General features: G+C 42.7%; 1 protein-coding gene across 3 annotated transcripts in view; it reads left to right on the top strand.

The window, feature by feature from the left end:
- Positions 1 to 18,780, top strand: part of NELL1 (neural EGFL like 1) — a 273,232-nt gene that overhangs the window by 504 nt on the left and 253,948 nt on the right. For all 3 annotated transcript variants that reach the window (XM_031553393.1, XM_010710718.3, XM_031553394.1), the window contains exon 2: positions 3,656 to 3,784. In XM_031553393.1, coding sequence (XP_031409253.1) covers positions 3,670 to 3,784 — 115 coding nt within the window. In that variant the 5' untranslated portion in view covers positions 3,656 to 3,669. The remainder of the gene's footprint in view (positions 1 to 3,655; positions 3,785 to 18,780) is intronic.

Below are 18,780 nucleotides of genomic sequence, written 5' to 3'. Positions count from 1 at the left end.
GCAGCCCGTGGGGCCGCGGTGCCGTTTCCCAGCGGAGCGCTGCCGGCGCCCGTTCCCGGCGGCGGCTTTGTTCTCTCCCTTTTACCCCGAGCGCACCCTTGCTCGCCCGAGGGACGTTTCCTCGCTGGCGTCCGTAGGTGTTCTCAGGGAAATTTCCCGGTGCGATTAGCAGAAGCGCTGTTTTAAAATTGTTCTTAGTGTTTTCCCATTGAAATACGTTGGTTTTGAGAGGTGGTATGCGTGGAGTAGTTGGGAGAGCGTGCCGATCGCCCTTTGCTAGCAGCGTTCTCCCCAGCAGCGCACCCAGGCGCTTGAGGTGGTAAATAGGAGCCCGAACTCTCCTGCTCGGGATTGCGAAGCTGCTCGGAAAGTTCTTTGTGAGCAACAATTGCTGGTGGAGCTGCGGGAGGGCCGAGCAAAGTGCCTCAGGTGGAGGTTCCAGTTACCACCTGAATGATTGCACATGGTTGTGTGGGCACAGCTGGGCTGTGTCGGCTGTGCTTTGAAAGTTTCTCTGTCCCCAGGCAGCTCGCATACAGCGGGGTCGAGGAAATTATGTATGTGCTGCAGACATCATACGGTGCACGTTAGCTAGCTGGAGCGTGGTGTGATTGCCAGGGCTTGGGTGCTGGTGATAAAGGTGCAAGCAGAGCGTATGAGCTGTCGGAGCTGTGAGGTGGAATTAATTTCTTTTAGGGATTTCCTAGTGACATCACTCATAATTATATGGCTTAATCCTTTAATCTACTCTAGTGCCTTCAATTTGCGTTGGGCCAAATCTACCAAGTCCTGAGATGATTTCTGTGCCCGCCCCCTGAGTGAATTAGTTGGAGTTTTGCTTGTGTAAGCCACTGATGTGAGGGAAATGGCCCAATTACTTTAAATAGGAATTGAAAGCACCATTGGTCAGGATCGAGCCTAAGCTTTGCACAGCTCTCCAGTAAGGACTTACGGGTTGATGGTTAATTTTGACTTCCATTCCAGCCTTCCTTCTGCTGAAGGGAGGCAGCAGAACATGCTAGATGCAGTTGGTACGCTTGTGGAATCTTTTTGGTAGAGCATAAGAGACCACAGGGGAGAAGGAGACTTAGTTATGATACTGAAGCTGCTGATTTGTTGTTTATTAATTATTTAACTAGGCTTCTGAGTGCTTGCTGCAGACTGGAGAGCCAGCACAGGAAAATGACTACAAATGACTACGTATTTAATGCAACGTTAGTCTTTTGCTAAATGGATGCTGTGACATTAGAAATAATCTCCTTTCTTGAAAGCATTTGAAAAGCTGGGAGGGGGCACACTGAAGTTGTCACACAGGATCCCCCCCCGGCATAAATTGAAGTCTGTGGAGCTGCAGTTGATCGGTACTTGTTGAGCCCTTGGTATCCAGGCTGGAATAAATAGCCTTAACAGAGCAGCGGAGCTTCGGTGATTTATGGGAGTGTCTATACATGCTGGATGTGGTTTCTGTCCTCACCCTCTTGATGTCAGTGGTGGAGCATTCATTGCCTTTAACGGGGTCAGGATTTGTCTTATTGGATGTGGTTTGTCCTTTCTGTTGAGCAAGTTTTAGTCTCTACCCTGTCTGCCCTCATAGCAGTAGGTTCTTGTTGCTCCAGACACATCTAACCTTTTTCCAATAAGGGAAAAATCTCACTTCCCTCTCGGTAGGGTAGGTGAGATTGTCTGATAAGTTAGTTTGCACAATTTACAGTGTGTGACTTTTCTCCTGGATAAAATCTTTTTGAAGAAATAGTAAGTAATTTTTTTTTTTTCCTAAAACAACCTTTGCTTTAACACTTTTGATCAGAAAGGCTGCTCTCTCTAATAATATTTTATTGTTTGTGTTGGGGGATCTCAAGTTGCAGCCCTTGCACTGGAAGAGTTGCTGTAGGTTTCTCTCAGGTGTTTTTGGTCTGCTGATATGCCCAGCATCAGTTGTAGCCCTGCAGTGCCTGAGCATCTGGGATGGGTGATGACACAGGTAGTACTGAAACATGATGATGTTGCTGACTACCTGGGAAGGTTTTTCTTTTGGAGCAGTTTATCTGGGTTCATACGCCCAATTTAAACTTTCTACAAAGTGGTGTTTATTCCCACATCCTCATGAAAGCACTGTGTATGTGGACACGTTGATATACTTGCATTTCTGGAGGTTCAGTTCTGCCAGTGCTTCTGTATCTTGGTTTTCATTGTAGAGTAAGGTTGACAGAGACCTTTTTAAAACTGTCTTTTTTCTTTTTACTAAAACTATTTGTCTTTTACTACTCACCTTACTGTGCAATAGTGTCCTCTGTGTTAGCACAGCTTGTTATCAGAAGGAATTTTCCTATCCAAATATAGGAGAAAGTACTGTGAAACAGATGATTTATGAGCAGAATATGTAACTTCTTGTTCATTCTGTACACCTCAGTAATTTTTTTTAGAGCCTTTCAAAGAATCAGACTGCTTAAATGATCCAGAAGCACAGTCTTGGAATGCCAAATAAATCAATTTAGACCTGAATTTGGAGTCCACTCAGTGGATATCAATCTGGATGTGTTTCACAGGTAATGTCCTTGCCTACAGAAGTCAGTGGGAGTTTTACCATTGACTTTGGCTGCGTCAGGCTTTCATTCTCAGAACCTTACTAATGATGTTAGCAAAAATTTTCATTAGGAAAGTGCTTGGATCCTGTGTGAGGTGGTTTGACCTATGTCTCAGGCACAGGTCTCGTGCTGTATTTATTACTACACTGAGAAAGATACTGCGGTCAGGCTGGCCTCTTGCCATCCCTTGAGAAAGGAGTTATGTTTAAAAATTCAGTGTACCATAGTCATTAAGTTGCCCTGAACTTTTGAAGGTAGTAACTTCAAACTACTTGTGTGTGCATCTTTTCTGTCAATTTCATCGATTTCCCCTATCAATTAAAGGGGTGACCAGCCTTTTCTCAGGCATGAACCTTTCTAAATCTTAGGTCTGGATTCAGCCTTCTATAGGAGCTGCTACTGCAGATCAGAAGGTTTAGTTAATGAACATTTCTTAGTTGTAGGTAGGCTTTGGTGTGCTTTGTGGGGGCTGGCTGAGCTTAAATACAGAAGATGTGCTCCATAAGCTTTATTGGCTTTGTGACTCACCCAGGGCTCTGTGATTATGGCATCTTTCATCCTGGTACCATATTTCCTCCAGGGTCATTTTGTGCAGTAGGGAAAATAGATTATATTTAGACTGATCTGTAGGGCCTGGTCTGTTGGTCTCAGTTACCTGTGAAATGTGAGAGGAATTTCCAGCCCTTGTGTCTCCCTGGAAATTTTGTAGCCAATAGTTGTATGCTGCACATCTCTTTCATCCTTTTGCGTAGGTGCTTATGCTTTTATTTATTGCTTTTCAGCCTCAAAAGGATGCTGGGTTAATGTATCAGTTTCGTAATGTTTCCAGTTGTGCATAATAAAAGCTGTGAAAAGGAAATAGTTTAATTGAAAGATTTGGAAAAGAATATCTTTTTTTTTCTTGCAACAGAATTACTGTGTCTTCTAAGTAATTACTGTATACGGGGTGTCTGTGTGAAGATAATGGAAATGCCTACACTAGGTATTCTTCTCCGTGCTTTTCATTATCTGATTTGAAATAAAAATTGATCTAACTCTGTCTCCCTCTCTCCCTCTCTTCCCTCCAACAGCTGTAGGATTTGGGATGGATCCTGACTTACAAATTGATATCATCACAGAACTGGATCTCATGAATACAACCATTGGGGTAACACAAGTGCCAGGACTGCACAATGCCAGCAAAGCGTTTTTATTTCAAAGTAAGACACATGTTCTTGACCCTCTTTCTGTCTGTGTGAGCTCATAAGAGCTTTAATGCCTGAATCCTTGTAATAGTGGTCTCGCTTGTCACTTTCTTTTGCTCAAATATATACAGTTTTGGTTGGTTCTTGATTTTTGTGTGTGTGCTGCCAGGTCACCAAGGTTAGCGGGCTCTAGGGAAGTTTTTTTTTCTGGTAGATTTATGATACTCCCCAGTATTTTTTTTTTTCCAATTAAGCATGTCAAAATGGTTCGAAGGCATAGACTGTTGTATTCTTGGGTACTTTCTCTCTGTCATTGTACGCATAAAAGAGACACCCAGAGCTGAAGCTGTGTAGACAGGAGGAGGCAGTTAATGTCTTGACACTGGTTAGTAACGTGTAGCAAGTCTCTCATCAACTGAGAGAACCGCCCAAGTGAGAAGATCAAACTGTATTGTGTTTAACTGTCAGAACTCAGTACCAGTCACTCTGAAAGGTAATGTAATTTTTCATCCAATATTCTAAGATAATGCTTGAGAAACATTGAAATTTTTTTAATGGAGTGATGAATTGGGAAGCTTTACCAGAAGCCCAGATTAAGAGACAAAATCTCATGAGAGGGACTCTTACGTCACTAGAGATTAACAAACATTAAAGTGTGGGTAGGAGCATCTATTATGGAGAATCCCTGTTTGTTTTTTTCTTTTATATGCATTAAAGTGGGTATATTAGGATCTTAATTTTTGATCTCTCCCTCTCCTCTGTAGATGTTCTTAGAGGCAAAAGATCGTGATCTCGTTTAGTTTTTCTTCTGGATCTGCAATACTGTGAACTTTACAGATCTGCTTCTTTTATTACTTGGAATTACTGACGTTCATTTTTTGCCTGGTCAAGGCCACTTTAGGTGGCGAAGCAGACACTTCTGGAGACCATCTCAGATCTTGTTAGTCATATTTCCAATCTTCTACGCTACGCTGAGTAGTGAATTTTCACTGTTTGCCAGATCAGTGCCCAGAAGATGGGTGTTAATTTAATCACTTAAAGTTACCAGTAGTTTTTCATCTGATACACTTGACTACAGATTTTTGTGTTACAGATGAATAGTACTGAAGTACAGATATTCCTCCAAAGACTGCAGTGGCCTAACTAACTTAAATTATTTGATTATTTCCAACTGCCATTCTGTGCAGCTAACAGCAGCTGTGCTGATGAACTCTCATGGTGAGATTTTGCAGACTGGTAGTCGTAGCTGTAGGAAAGATGACTGAGATGGTTTTTTATTTTTTATTTTTTTGGGGGATACTGATTGAATCCCTTGATACTGAATATAGAGACCAATGGTGAAAATCTTGTGTCTGTTCAGTCCTATTTGCCTTGAAAGGCTGCACCTGTAGCTTACAAACTTGAGAGAAGACTGATGTAAAAAAAAAAAAGTACTGCCTGTAAAGTTCATGTGAGCAGACATTAAAAAATAGATGTTCACAGAAGCGCTGAACAAGAGTTCATGATATGAAGTGAATATACAATTCAGAGTCTGTAATTAGCTAAATAAAGCTTTTTCTAATTCCCCCAGCAAAAAAAAAAAAATCTTTTCAATGCACACAGGAATAGTCTTGTTCTTGGATATTGTTCATAGTACAAAACTTCTTGGAAGATGGCATGGGAAGTTACTGTCTTCAGATAAGCTCAGCAGCCCTTGAGCTAGGAGAAGATTCAAGACCTTTGGAACATTGCTCCTTCCTGAGAGAGATCTGTGAGAGCTCTTTTGCTGCTGCTGTCGGATAGGATGGAAGTCTGAGGCTGCCCGCTGGCTGCTTCCCTTCTTGTTCCTATCTGTTATTTGTTAAATGTCAGCAGCTGTATGAAGTCTCATTTAGTAATGGAGGTGACTTACTTTACAGCTACAGTTAGGCTATGTGCCAGGTCCTTTGGCTGGAACCAGAAGGTACTTAATTTCAATTTTTATCTTGCCATACCCTAAGAACCCACAGGGATGTATGGGCAACTGCTAAGCACAGGTTGGAAGAAATAATACTTTCTTTCCCCACAGAATTTCACAGAAATCCAGCCAACGTGACAGTCCTGGGGGAGAGAAAAGATTGAAAGTCAGTGCTTAGTTGAAAAATGTCTGTATCCTGCTGGACTTGCTGCTCTCTTTCAGCAGAGCTTTGCTCTGATTAGCTCTTACCAGGTGCCAGTAGTTGGTATGTGCTGTGCCTTGCTACTCTCCTGTCAGCATGCGGGGCACCAGGCAGGCGGGGTCCCACCACACCTGGCAAGTTGATTGCTGATAAGGGCACCTCATTAGGAGACCACTTCTGTGCTTTCACCACTCAGAGTCTCCTAGTTCAGGGAAAGAGAAAGTGATTTTGTGAGTTTGTTGCCTGACATGTGGTTTTCACAGGGCAGTTTTGCCTGCTCCTTACCCCCACTTTGGCTGTGTCCCTGCAGCAATATAATAGGGCTCTGAGCTTAGACAAATGCTCCCCAGGGAACATTTTCTGTCTTGTAAGATGTTTTTCCTGATATGATTTCACTAGAGCTGTTCAAACTGGGAGTATTACATTGTGCATCCCTGCAAGTCTAAATCAGTGAGGTAAAGAAATAGTAACTTTGACCCAGACTGGATTGCATAGCGCTGTAGTGAAAATGTGAGTTGTTTTCCCTAGCAAGATTCTTCTTGTGTGAATTAAGCTCTTTTTATGAGTTTTGGACACTCAGCTGTATTTAGAAGCAGAAAGATTAAAAAAAAAAAAAAGGAGGTATAGGAGTGATAGAAGTGCACAGTAGGAAGATAAATGACTGTCTTTAATTTGACTTTTTTGATCAGTGGCATTAGCTCTCTTACAGAAGCTCTCTTACAAAACTTCTGGAGATTGACCTCAGGATTTGATGTATCACAGAGGAAATGTAGAATGACTTTTTCTCTGAAGTTCCCAAACTACCCCAATTGTAGCCAGTGCAGTATTCTGATTTTATGATATTGATAGTAAGAGCTGAAACTCGGATTGCCATGCAAAGCAGTTTTACAGGCATAGAATTAAATTTAACTCCACTGCAAACTGTGTGACAGCGTGACAGAACCAAAGTGGCAATTGAGAGATGTGGGTTGCTTTTGGACAAGCAAATGTGTTCCTAATTCAGAAAAGCATAGAAACCTGCAATTAAGTGCAGTCATCTGAGTGGTCCTATTGGGATTTTTTCTTTGATTATTTCAGCTTGACTTTTTTTTTTTGATTGATCAGTTCCGTTACTTGGGTGTTTCAGTCCCGTTCTCTTTGAAATGGAAAAGACAGCACAAACTAGATGAAATTTAATTTCTAATTCACAATTGCAATTGTGCAAACAGCACGTTATTCCTAAAATTGTGGTGTCTTATTGTTAATAATTGAAAGAGTAGGGGGGAATAATTGTTGCATCCAGACTGCTTATTCCAGCAGAAGAGGATAAAAGAAAGTGAGAGTAAACTCATGACTAGAGTGCTCTTGGGGAGTGGGATCCCATGGTCCTGGTGTCCAACTGCACATCTCTTTACCTTCAGCCATGAGTTTGAAAAATTCAGGGAATCAGTTTAGGGGAGTGGGTGAGAGATCTAACTCAAAGAAATGTATTGAAAGTATTGATCATCCCCCTAATGCATTACAACAATGTCTTACAAAGATTGCATGAAAGACATTTGGGAATACTGTCTTAGCATGAGGAAATGATACTGGAGTTACTATAACAGGATTATGGTATACATTTTAGTATGTTAAGAAGCACTGAGCAGCGAGTATCCTGCATAATGGAGCTCAGTCCCATCCTATACTTCCGATAGTAGGGAAGCAGGGCTTATTTTGTCCCCTGCAGGGGGGAAACCTCAAGCTGAAGGTTCAGAAGCAGAGAAAGTCTCGAGTTATACATAAGGCCTGAGGAGGCACTTAGCTGGTCAGCTTTTTCCTGGATAGAGCGAGCCCAATCTTTAGCCTGTTACATTATGTGATTACCTTAATCAGTGACTTTTGTTCAGCACTCAGTTCTCATTGTGGAAGGAAAATTTTATTCCTTTTACAATCTGTCAGCTACACTCATTTCTTTCTAATTCTTTTTCGCTCAACACCTCTCTTGAACCTCTTTGATAGAGGCTTAAAGTCTTTACCTACAAAGCAGGTCCCACAAGGAGTTGATTAAGGTTTTGTTTTTCCCCTTCCTACCAATCTGGCAGTATTTTTCAACTTTGTCTTTAAATTAGGAACTGTCTTTTCACTCCATGTACTATCTGTAGCTTGGAGTAGTTTTGACCACTGCCACGTACTGTTGAAGGTCTACCTCTATGCAGTCCTTTTTTGCTTGACTATTTCTTTTACTTGTATTAAAGAAGCACTGGATTTATAAGGGAAACGCCTGGCCTGTGGCTCCTGCAGCACAGAGTTCAGTCGTGCTCCTTCCTGCTTTGTATTGGTTACTTCTGGCTTCTTTTTCTATACAGTTGTGTTCTCCTCTGACAGGAAAGGAGAAAAAATAACCAAGTGTCTTCAAGCACAGCACTGTTTTGTGAGAAATGAGGAAATTCTGTTGAGTTCCTGCAATGAGAGGGTCGTCCTGCTTCAGGTGGAAGGGGAGAGCAGGGCTGCAGAGCAGAGGTGCCTCTCAGAATGCTCCTGTGAGCTTCCAGAAGCAGCACACTCCTCCTTGTAGCTATTTCCTCTCAGGATGTTACGGATCCCAGTTTCTAGACAGCTCCCTTCTTGACTTGCTAATTCCTCTCTCAGAGAGTGAAGGTGTTTCCAGACCCCTTTGAAGTTGAGTTTTGGAGCTGAGTGCGTTGCTTGCTCTTAACATAGATAATCAGCCAGGGCCATTGCTTTCTGCTATCTCTCCTGGGATGTTTATAGCAAACAGGAGTGCAAGCAATATCATTTTTACCTGGCAGAAAGCAAAGGGAGAGGGCACACCATGGGCGCTTCAGCCCTGCTCCTCCTTCAGCTGTGAGGAGCAGAGCGCTTCTCTCACTGTTGTCATGTGGGAGAGGTTTGGGACACCAGTGGTGCAGAGGTCTTTCCTGCCTACAGGGATTCTTGTACTTTGGAAAAGGGAGCTTTATTGAGTTGCTTTTTTTTTTTTTTTTTTTTGTTGGGTACAGCCATTTACTGGCCTTGGCTGGCAGCTTGGTGCCTGTATAGCCCCCCTAGCTGTTGTTTTTGCCCCTTTTTTTATGTATTTTCCTGTGGTGCCAAGAGTGCTCTGCAGGGACATTCTTCCATGTCTGCTCTCAGAGATTCTCCTCATAGCATCTCTGCCACCAGCACCTCAGCACCTGGCATGGGTCTGTGTTCAGAAGTGGGGAGGTTTTGCATTTTACCCTCTTTTTTTCCTGTTTTTACCCAAGTGCAGAGTTGCTGTATCTGTGAGAGAAGTGTGCAATGGTAAAATAAAAATCCTTTCTGTGAGTGAAAGCATTGTGCAGGCCTGAAGTGCAGGCAGCCCAGCCTGCTGCCCTGAGCACATGGTAGTGTTTTCAGTATTGACCATTTCTGCTCTCTTTTCCACTGAGATCTCCTCAGGTTGGATATTGGGAATTTATTTTCAGGAAAAGCAGTGAGGTGCTGGCACAGGCTACCTGGGGGCTTGAGGGGTCACCATCCCTGGGGATGTTTCAGAACTGGGGATGTGGTACTGAGGGATGTGGCTGGTGGGGGTGGGTTGGGGTAGAACTTGGGGATCTCTGAGGTGATTTCCAACTGTAATAATCCTAGGACTAACACCAGAGGATAGCACATTTTAGGATTTACTCAGAGCTTTGGGGCTGCTGGCTCTGTTGGCTGGGGACTGGGCCAGCACCTGGGCTTGGGTGTGTGGGGGAGGCTTGTGGGGTGAAAGCTGCTCTGTCAAGTGCTGCTAAGAGTGAAGATGCCAGAAGGTTTTAGTGGCTAAATTCACTGATGTGCTTTCATGGGTGCTTACCTGGATCCATGGCAGTTCTATGGGGAAACTGGGCAGTGCGTATGAGCATCTAGGGGCTTGTTGCTCCTTGTGGCCCTGTCTGAGGGTGGTGAAAGAAATTCAGCTTCTTCAGCTCATGTCTGTCAGCAGGATGGTGAGCAGGTACTCAGTCTCTTTGAGATTGTAGTTGCTCTCATGCTTTTCACCCTCCTTCTCCAGACCTCTCTGAAAGTTCAAAAAGGAGGGAAATAAAGCTGGAAATGCAGGGGTATGTAACGTAAAGAGCCAGTAATGCAGCTGGGATAAAGGAGCTCTCCTGAGAGGCAGGGAACGATACAGATTGATGCTGGGGAAATAGGTGGTGAGTAGCAGTTGGATGAGATTAACAGTGACAGGCAGGGCAAGGAAACTGGGACTCACAGGGGGTAGTTGGAGGGGAGAGAAGAGAAACAGCTGTGGCAAGGAGCTTGAGGGCAAGGAGGGAATTGGTGGTGGCTGGGAAGAAAGCAGTGACGAGCGGTGTGAGGATGCTGAGCTGAGGGGAAGGGAGGTGGGCACTGGGATAAGGAGGACGGTCACTGGAGCTGCAGCCTGGAGGGAGAGGTGAGTAGCTGGAACTGAGTGAGAAACTTGAGTGCTGCAGTCTTACATTAGGTGGGTAGGGTTCAGGTGAAGGTTTGCTTGCAGTAAAGACAGCAAAAAGCACTGGAAGCTCAGATTTGGCAGCGCTGGGTGTCTGTGCTTTGTGCTAACTTTTAACAAATGTTTTTGGAGGATAAAACTTGGATTGTGTGTATTTAATTAGTGACTTGGAACCTTAATTTTCTCTGCTTAGGTTGTTCACCTGTAAAGCTGAGGTACTAATACCCTCTCCTCTAACAGCAGTGGTGTGAAAAGAATTAATTAATTGCAGTCTCAGATACTGCGCTAGAATAATTAACTTGGTCATGGTCTGCTCTGTCTTCAGAGAAGGATTTAAATACGGTAGATTTGCTCTTCAAGGTGTGCCTTCAACAATAACAATAAGACAAAATCCTTATTTGTTAACAAGTGTTGCTTGCTCTTTGTTCTTTTCTTTGTGCAATGACTGAGGCTCTGGAAAGCTGTGTGTGATCCTGCCATTGAGGTCGGTGTTGTAGCATGTTCCTGCAGGGCTGAGCAAGGTTTCCTCTGTGGCTTCAGTACTGACACCTGCTTAACTTCTTATTTATCTTTGTTCTTTCAATATGGCTCATGTTTTAGTTTTGTGTAAGCGATGTAGGTTCCTTTTTTTTTTTTTTTTTTTTTGTTGGAGATGAAGAAATGAGCCTAAGGGGTTTATATCTTCTGCAAAACTGACCAGTTTCAGTAGAGGGAGATGATCTGGAGTCTAAGTACAAATGAGCTGGGTAGAGATGAGTGAACTGAATCATCAAGAAAGAAACAATTACTTGAGACCTAAATATTGAATAGTGCTCTCGTTCTCCAAAGTTAGGCAATCTGCTATTCTCTTTGCCGGAGCCCAGACTTCTGTGTACCCATCCAGTGTTGGCTGTTTCCATTCCTGTCTCAATTTGAATTACCCTGGAGCCCTAAGACTAAAGTGTATCCCACATACATGAAAATACAGTTTGTAAATCCTCACAGACTTTCTCGTTCATTACACCCATTTTAACCCCCCCCCCCCCCACCCTACTAAAAATAAAATATAAGCATAGTCTAAAATAGAAACATGGCCATACAAAACTACAGTGACTGATTTCCAGTTTTTTTTTTTCCATCCTGAAAGTTGTCATGCTGCCTTCTGTTATACTTGACATTTTTTGGGTTTCCCATCATGTCTTTAATGATGAGGGAAGAATTCTGAGCACGCCTTTCCTCTGCTCTTGGCAGTTATTTTTGCTTTGCTGGGAGATAATAATTGTTCTCCTTGTCTATCTTCATTGCCGCCGTGGCAAGTACAGAGGGACATGGGAGAAGCACTTCAGTATTTCTGTAGTAACGCTAAAAGCCTGGAATGCTTCTGGCAAACTGTTGACAAAGTCCTGCAAGGAAGATAAGCAGAAAGAAAGCAAAGGGTCTGTACTCTTCCGTGGGTGGGGAGGGGGAATGGAGGAATTGGTTTCTGACGTTGCTGGTAAATGTGACATGCTTCCCCCACAGCATGAGCAGCTAGGTTCTTCAAATGAGAGGAAATCAATTTAGATAAAGTGAGAATAACAGTTTGAGTTTCTTGTATCTTCATCAGAACAGAAACACAACAGAAATGTCTTTTTTTTTTTTTTCCCCCCCCCACAAAGGATGTGAGTGACCTGATACTCTTAAACCTGACTATGTGCAGTATAATAAGACTTTATTAACTACTTATTTAGAAAATGAGAATTGTAGTGCAGTAAGAGTACCATTCTGTGATGTTTCAGAGAGCAGGTGTGTGTGCTAGTGATAGCCCTGGGAAGTTGAAGGGATGCAAGGTGAGTGCTGGAGTTGTGCCTCTGCCCTGGGGTGGAGAGCCCTGCACCCAGTGCTGCAGGTCTGGCTTGTGGGCCAGCTGCTGGGGTAAAAGAGAGCTGAATAGGAGCATTGCTTGGTAAAATGGCTCATGGAGCAGAAGCACTGTGTTCTCACTGTAGACAGTGAAACCACGTGGCCCTTTATGGGTGCTCTGAACCCCAAGAGGGGGTCTTTAACATGTTTCCATTAAAACCGTTTTGAAAATCTAATGTCTGTTTGATAGGAATATTTCTGTTTGTTCTGCTTAATTAAATGAAAAAAGACACATGATTTTTTTTTAAAGATTTTGTATCTTAAAAAGGTGCACAAAAGCAGATACAGACTAAATGCAAGGGGCAGGCATGGAAAACTTCCTGCAGTGAAAAGCCCTGCTGTCTTCAACTACCTATCAAGAATAAAAATTAGATGCTAGTTGAGACCTCAGCCTGCTTCTTCTATGCCAAACTCTAGATTAATCTTGCCACCTGCAGTGTGGGTGTATAAATGACACGAGGGGGACGTTTTTTCCCTCATTTTTCATTTTTGCCACATAAATGGTGAGAAGTAATCATGTCATACTGTGCTGGTTTATGGCATTATATCATGTGATTGCCTTGCCTTTTGTGGCCTTTCAATGATACAAAATGCAGAGCATTAGTAGTGTGGATTTTTTTTTTAGTAAATGGACCAGAAGATTTTGGCACCTGGTGTCCACTAAAACATTCATTAAATCAGTAGTTACGTAGGCTGCATACCTGCTAAAACAGCCAAATTGACTCTGTAATTCTGACAGTAGAGGGGCCTGTGAATCACTGATTTGACACATTCAGTACTCCAGCTGAGGGCTGGTGTTCTGGCTTCCTAAAATCTCTCACTCCCCATCCTCCCACCCTCTCTGCTAATGTTTCTGGATGTCCCACTGATCCTCTCTGCTATAACTAGGAAAAAAAAAAAAAAACACCCAAAAGTAGTATAGGATGATTGCAGCTGCAGGGATTGCTCTAGGTGCCTGTGCTCCTCCATTTGAAGCTAGGAGTTCTCCAGTAGTGGGAACAGATGGTTCCTACAGTGGGCAGGTTGGTGTTAAGGCAGTTGTGTTTCTCACTGCTCTTCCTTCTCCTCCCTTTGCCTTTTACGTTTTGTAGGCTGCAAGGCAACGTAGGTGCCCTGAAAGTGCAACAAGCATGAAACTGGATCTTGGAGGTTAAATACTCATTGCTTCTCTGATGAAAGGCTATGTACTGCCAGCGCACAGATCTGTCTCTGTTTCTCTCTCTGCTCACAGCCTGTACCACTGTTGGAATTTCAGAGCCTGTTCTCAGGACTAGGGAAAACAACCAAGCCAAGGTGTGTGGGAGGAGAGTGGGCTTGATGCATGTGTCATGGTTTTTTGTGGTCTGTGGAGGTCTCTGCAGATATTCATCATACCGTTTGAAAGACGAAGCAGTGCAGCTTAGAAAGTGACATTTGGAGTATAAATTGGGAAATGCTGGTGATTTGGAAACCTCGTGCACTGGCCTTTATCTCCAGCCTTCCTTGTAGAGGAATTTACTGAGGAGCTGTCAAAGCAGGACTCTGCAGTATTAGTTACAGTAGTCGTCTTAGCAAAACAGGGGAAGTTGCTTAGGTTTACTTCATTGTAATTAATTACAAAACCAGAACAGAATTAAGTGGTTTTTTTTTTAATGATAGTATTCCTCTCTCTGTGTTAGTCTTTTGTTCTCTGGTGCTAGCAGTGCTTTTAATGGTTTTTGATGTCTTGCGAGTACCAGCTTTCAGATGGGATATTCTGCTTCTCTAGCTTTATGCCACCGTAATTGTTTCAAAATGTAGTCATTAAAACAAAAAGTAAACATGATTGCTGGTGTTATTGCTAACGGCAAGAAATGCAAAAAAGGGGGACACATGTGGCAGTTCTATTTAAATAAAAGCTTATTTTTCTGAAACAAAGGCTTGTGGAGCAAGAGGGAGCACTTAGTACCCTGAGCACGTTTGCTGTTACGGATGAACCCACAGCAATGGATGCTATCAAAGTTGTCATATTTTATTCATGAGTTGTGGTGTGCTCGGATGAAATAAGAAAAGCGATGTTCAAAATCATAATTATGGTGTAAAAAGATAAAACAGTTATTATTGTGGCATTTTTGAAAATTGTTAGATCTCTCAAATAATTCATATAAAACTTGCAGGGAATGATTAAGTGTGTTAGCTGTGGTTGTGCCTCTTTGCTGGGGGACTGTGTGCAGGGCTTCACAGAGAGGAATCAATTCGTATTTGGGGTGAAGGTGTAAACGTGCGCTCACGTGTGTCCCACAAAACAAGGTTGGCTATAATATTCAATACAAATGTAATTGTAAAGAGGCTGACAGGAGAAATTATACTTGAGCAGAGAGAGGCCTTGACAAATGTATTGTACCCTGTGCCATTATCATGCAGTTAGTAAATCAAGCAGGCAGCTAGGAGTTAATTTTCTTCAGCAGCAACACACAAGTGATTTTTTTCTGAGGTAAAGAAAACAGAAGGGAGAATGAATTCATGGCACGTATTTGTTTACAAATTGCATAAAGAAAATGAAAAAGCATATGATTTTTAGCAGTAAGCCAGCAAAATGCTTTAAAAATAATTAAGCAACTGTTGAGAGTGCCACTGTTGGAGCTTCTGACCACAAGAGCATGTCATCATATATTAACTTTGAACTTGTGGGATAATTTCACTGCCTTTAGTTGGATTATTCCTGTGATTAAAAGGCTTTACTGGACTGGAAATCAAAACCTCTGTGTGGATGTAGCCAGATCTGTTTGCTGCCAGAAGTAGCACTGGACACTGTAATTTCTCTCCGCAAGCAAAGAAACTGAGCCAGAGGCCTCTGTTTTAAGGATCAGCTAACAACTGCTGAGCTCTGGTGCTCAGATGTGCATGCTGAAGGACACATGCCTTCACCAGGGAGACGAGTGCTGCTCTCTGAGCGGCCCTGCTGGGGTGAGGCTGGGATCTTCTACACTGAGCAACTTGAGCTTTCAGCCTCTTCTGCTTTGCTGGCTCTTGGCATTACTCTGAAAATCTGGATTATAGGCTATCTCTGTCAACGAGAAATCAGAATTATTAAAATTTCTAAAATGACAAATCAATCACTCCCTCTGCATAGTCAATTGTGTGTTTCTAGATGGCAAATGCCCCGGGGGGGAGGGGTGTAGATGGAGAGAGTGAGCTCAGGGTGCCATCAGTAGTTACTTGCAAAATTCTCTGATTTTCAGCTCCAGAGACTCAACTCCTTATGGTAGCATCCTCATTTAGATTTCTTGTACGTGTGCCTGAAGAGCACGTTTTGCCAAGTTCAATGCGTGTTACCGTTTCTTTTTTTCTTGAGATCACTTCCAATTTTGAGGGGCTGTCGTTCTGAGCTTTCCTGAAGATCTTCTGTAGAAGAAAAGGAAAAGATGGCTGGGTTTGCTTTTGTATGAAGCCAGAACAGAAGCTGTATTTTTTGGTGGCTCATTATCCCGTGTGGCAGTGGCACTTAACATTCTCTGAAGCAGAGCCCTGGAGTGGACTGTGTTGTGTCAATAATGAATCCTGGAAATGAGTGTTGCTCACTAGTATGGCAGCCAAGGCTGCTGGCTGTGTTCAGACTGCTCCTTGGGACTGTGTTGCTGGTGTAGTCAGTACTCTTCTGAACAGCTGTTATTTTCAGAATTTGCTAACAGCAGCCTTTATCGTAATCGCAGTGATGCGATATGTTAGCTGATATAGATAAACAGTGGAAAAGAAGTTATAATCAGTGACTCCTGCACTAATTAACTAACAAGGCATGTAATTTGATTAACTCACATGATTTAAGAGCAGATGACGCACCGTTAGCAGTAGCATAACTTCTGGAGCATTTCTACCAGCTCTGGAGTAAGCAGTTAATTTAAGGGATCATCCATTTGTAAATAGTGTTGATTTCAGCACGAGTCCCTTGAGGACAAAGTTGAGCCTACTTGAGGAGGTGAGCCTGCGCCCTGTAGCTGCTTGAAATATTGCAAGTGAAGAAAAGGAGCTGCCTGAGCAGCAGGCGATGTGCAGCAAGGTGAGAGCTGCTCTCGACAGCAAAGCTTGTTGCAAAGCCTTTGGGCTCGCTCAAGTTTCCTGCTCGTGCTCCGTACCCACCAAATGCCTGGAAGGTGGTGTTAGTTGCTGTGTTGTGCATGCACCCATGCCTGCTGCTTATCCTTTTGTCATGGGAAGAATGATTCTGCCGCTTGCCTTGAGTGTTCTGTCTGCCTGCGTGGAAATGAGAAGGGCTCTGGAGGTGGGAAGCCTAGATGTAGATAAGAGGGGCTGCCCCTGCAGTGTAGGCTTTGCTGCAGTTCTCTGCTGCTGTGCCCATTCTGTTGCCCCTGCTTGGGCTGGGACTTGACAAACAGAGGTGGCTCCCTTCTCTTTCAGTGTGTATCAGCACGATATCTTCTGCTCTGCTTATCCCAGAGCAGCTCAGTTTCCCTGGTCCAGGTTGAAATGCTGATAAAGCAAACAAGAGGCTTAACCTCTCGATCAACAACTTAATTAACATGAGTGTGGTCATTCCAGCCAGTGCTCAGGCTGGGAGAGCTTTCAAGTAGTGAAGAGCCTGACAGTAAGCCCCTAAGCAAATCTGTTAGTTGACTAGGGAGAAGCAGTGAGTTGATAAGCAGTGGTTTCACTTCTTTAGTGGCTCAGAATTCCGTTCTCTCTGGCATCTGGAGTTTTAGGATTGGGTTTGCAGTATTAGGACTGTGGAGTTTTAGGACTGGATGGAATGAAATGTATCTATAATTTTGAATGCTAGATTAATTTTGTTAGGCAAGACCTAGTTTGTAAACTAGTTGTCATTCTGATGGATGTTTGTCAGTGATATCTGAATGTTTACTGCCAGGTAGTTTTACATGGTACGAAGGAAGAGTTTACATTGCATTATACTGTTTTTCCACCTTCTCTAGCAGAACTGCCTTTGCTGTATAGTCATGGGAACTTACCTTTGTAACATTAGCTATTCACCCTGATAATTGCTCCTTCCTCTAATTTAATGAAAACCCATTAAGCCGAAAGAATAATTAAAATGAGACATCATCTCTGTAGGAGGTTTGCATATTAAAATCGCCAAGCATTTCACTGCAGATGGATCTTATTCTTGAGGAACGTTGTTTGAAGCAACATGTAAAAAGTGATTTATAGTGAATAATCATAATTTAGAAAGCTGTGCTATTGAACATGATTTCCTACTGTTTATTACCAACTCTGAGCGGAGCTTGCAATGCAAATAAAGCAATTAGAATATCTTTTTTGTGCTGGTGAGAATACCTAGCAGCAGAGATGTACTCGTAGGAAAACATCGTGCCTTCTGTGAGCCTATTTGGTAGTAGCTGAAGGGGAAAGGAGAGGTTGTGTCACCCTCTTGTCTGGGCTGAATAATGGTTGTAGAGCAGTGGGAGCAGATGGACAGCAGGGGCGTCTGGCATTGGTTTTATCAGTTCTTTGATAGACAGTCTGTGGGACCATAGTGGGGAAAGGAGTCTGTGCTTTGAATACTTGCCTTCACTAAGAAGGGTTTTGTGGCACTGTCTTCTGTTTCCATCCCAGGCAACTTCTGGACGCTGCCACTTCTACTCTTGGTTCCATTTTGAAAAGCTGGCATCTTAAATAACTTACTCAGCACTCCATTTTTATTTCTGTGTTTCTCTCCATAGGGAGATTTAGGTCTTATTGGATTTTGCCCGTAGCAAGGTAAAAGCCAGTGTGCTGCAACATTCGATTCTTTAATTGCTGTCACTGAGATCCAGATTCTCTCTTGTTGCAGGATTAATTTCTACGTGCTTGTCTGGCGTGACTGTGCAAAGGATGTCCCGAAAGCACGTTTAAACAAATAGTTTTGCAATGATTGAGGTTACCAATAAAGCTGCATGCTCTGCGTTCCCTGCTGAAATAAGGAAGTAAAACAAAAAAGTACTAAAGCAAGGTAGTTAATGACAAACTGTATCTTGTTACAGAAGGCCCAGCTTGATTTAGACCTGCATTTTTAGTGATTTTTTTTCCAATGGAAGCATTTAGTGAAGAATAAAGATTTCCCAGATGGATTGGGATTCATCTTGTAAGACCAGTTATGTGATTTTTCTTTTTCAAAGCTTTGAACTCCAGTCCGAACAGTCATGTAATTCCCCTCCCTTCCGCACTGTGGGTTATGGGCACTGAGAACTTTCCCTTTTTAATGTGGAGGTATCTTGTGTTTCTCTGTTTGGCTGAAGAAAGTAAGTTCACTTAATGCTCTGAGGTGATTTGTATCTGTTGTACTTGTTGTACTTTCAGACTGTGGGTTTTTCTTTTAGAAGCATTCTAGTATATTTAAAAAGCCCTTCAGACAGTCAGTATTTCACATTAAGAAAATATCTTCGCATAGAAGGGCATATGAAAGTTGTATCTGCATTTATTTATTTATTTCATTTATTGCTGAGATTGCATTATCATCCAGGCATGAAGTGATGTTTCACTGAAGATTACTGTATAAGCCTATATCATTCTATATTATGTAGGAAATATGGCATTTCATTACAAGCAGGCAGTTATTTTTATAGAGAGTGTAAAATATATTTTCCCTTTGGACACCTGCA

Source organism: Meleagris gallopavo, chromosome 5 (genome assembly GCF_000146605.3).
Source record: "Meleagris gallopavo isolate NT-WF06-2002-E0010 breed Aviagen turkey brand Nicholas breeding stock chromosome 5, Turkey_5.1, whole genome shotgun sequence".
Lineage (NCBI taxonomy): Eukaryota > Metazoa > Chordata > Aves > Galliformes > Phasianidae > Meleagris > Meleagris gallopavo.
Note: the sequence above shows the minus strand (reverse complement) of the source record. Positions and strands in the feature narration are given on the sequence as shown.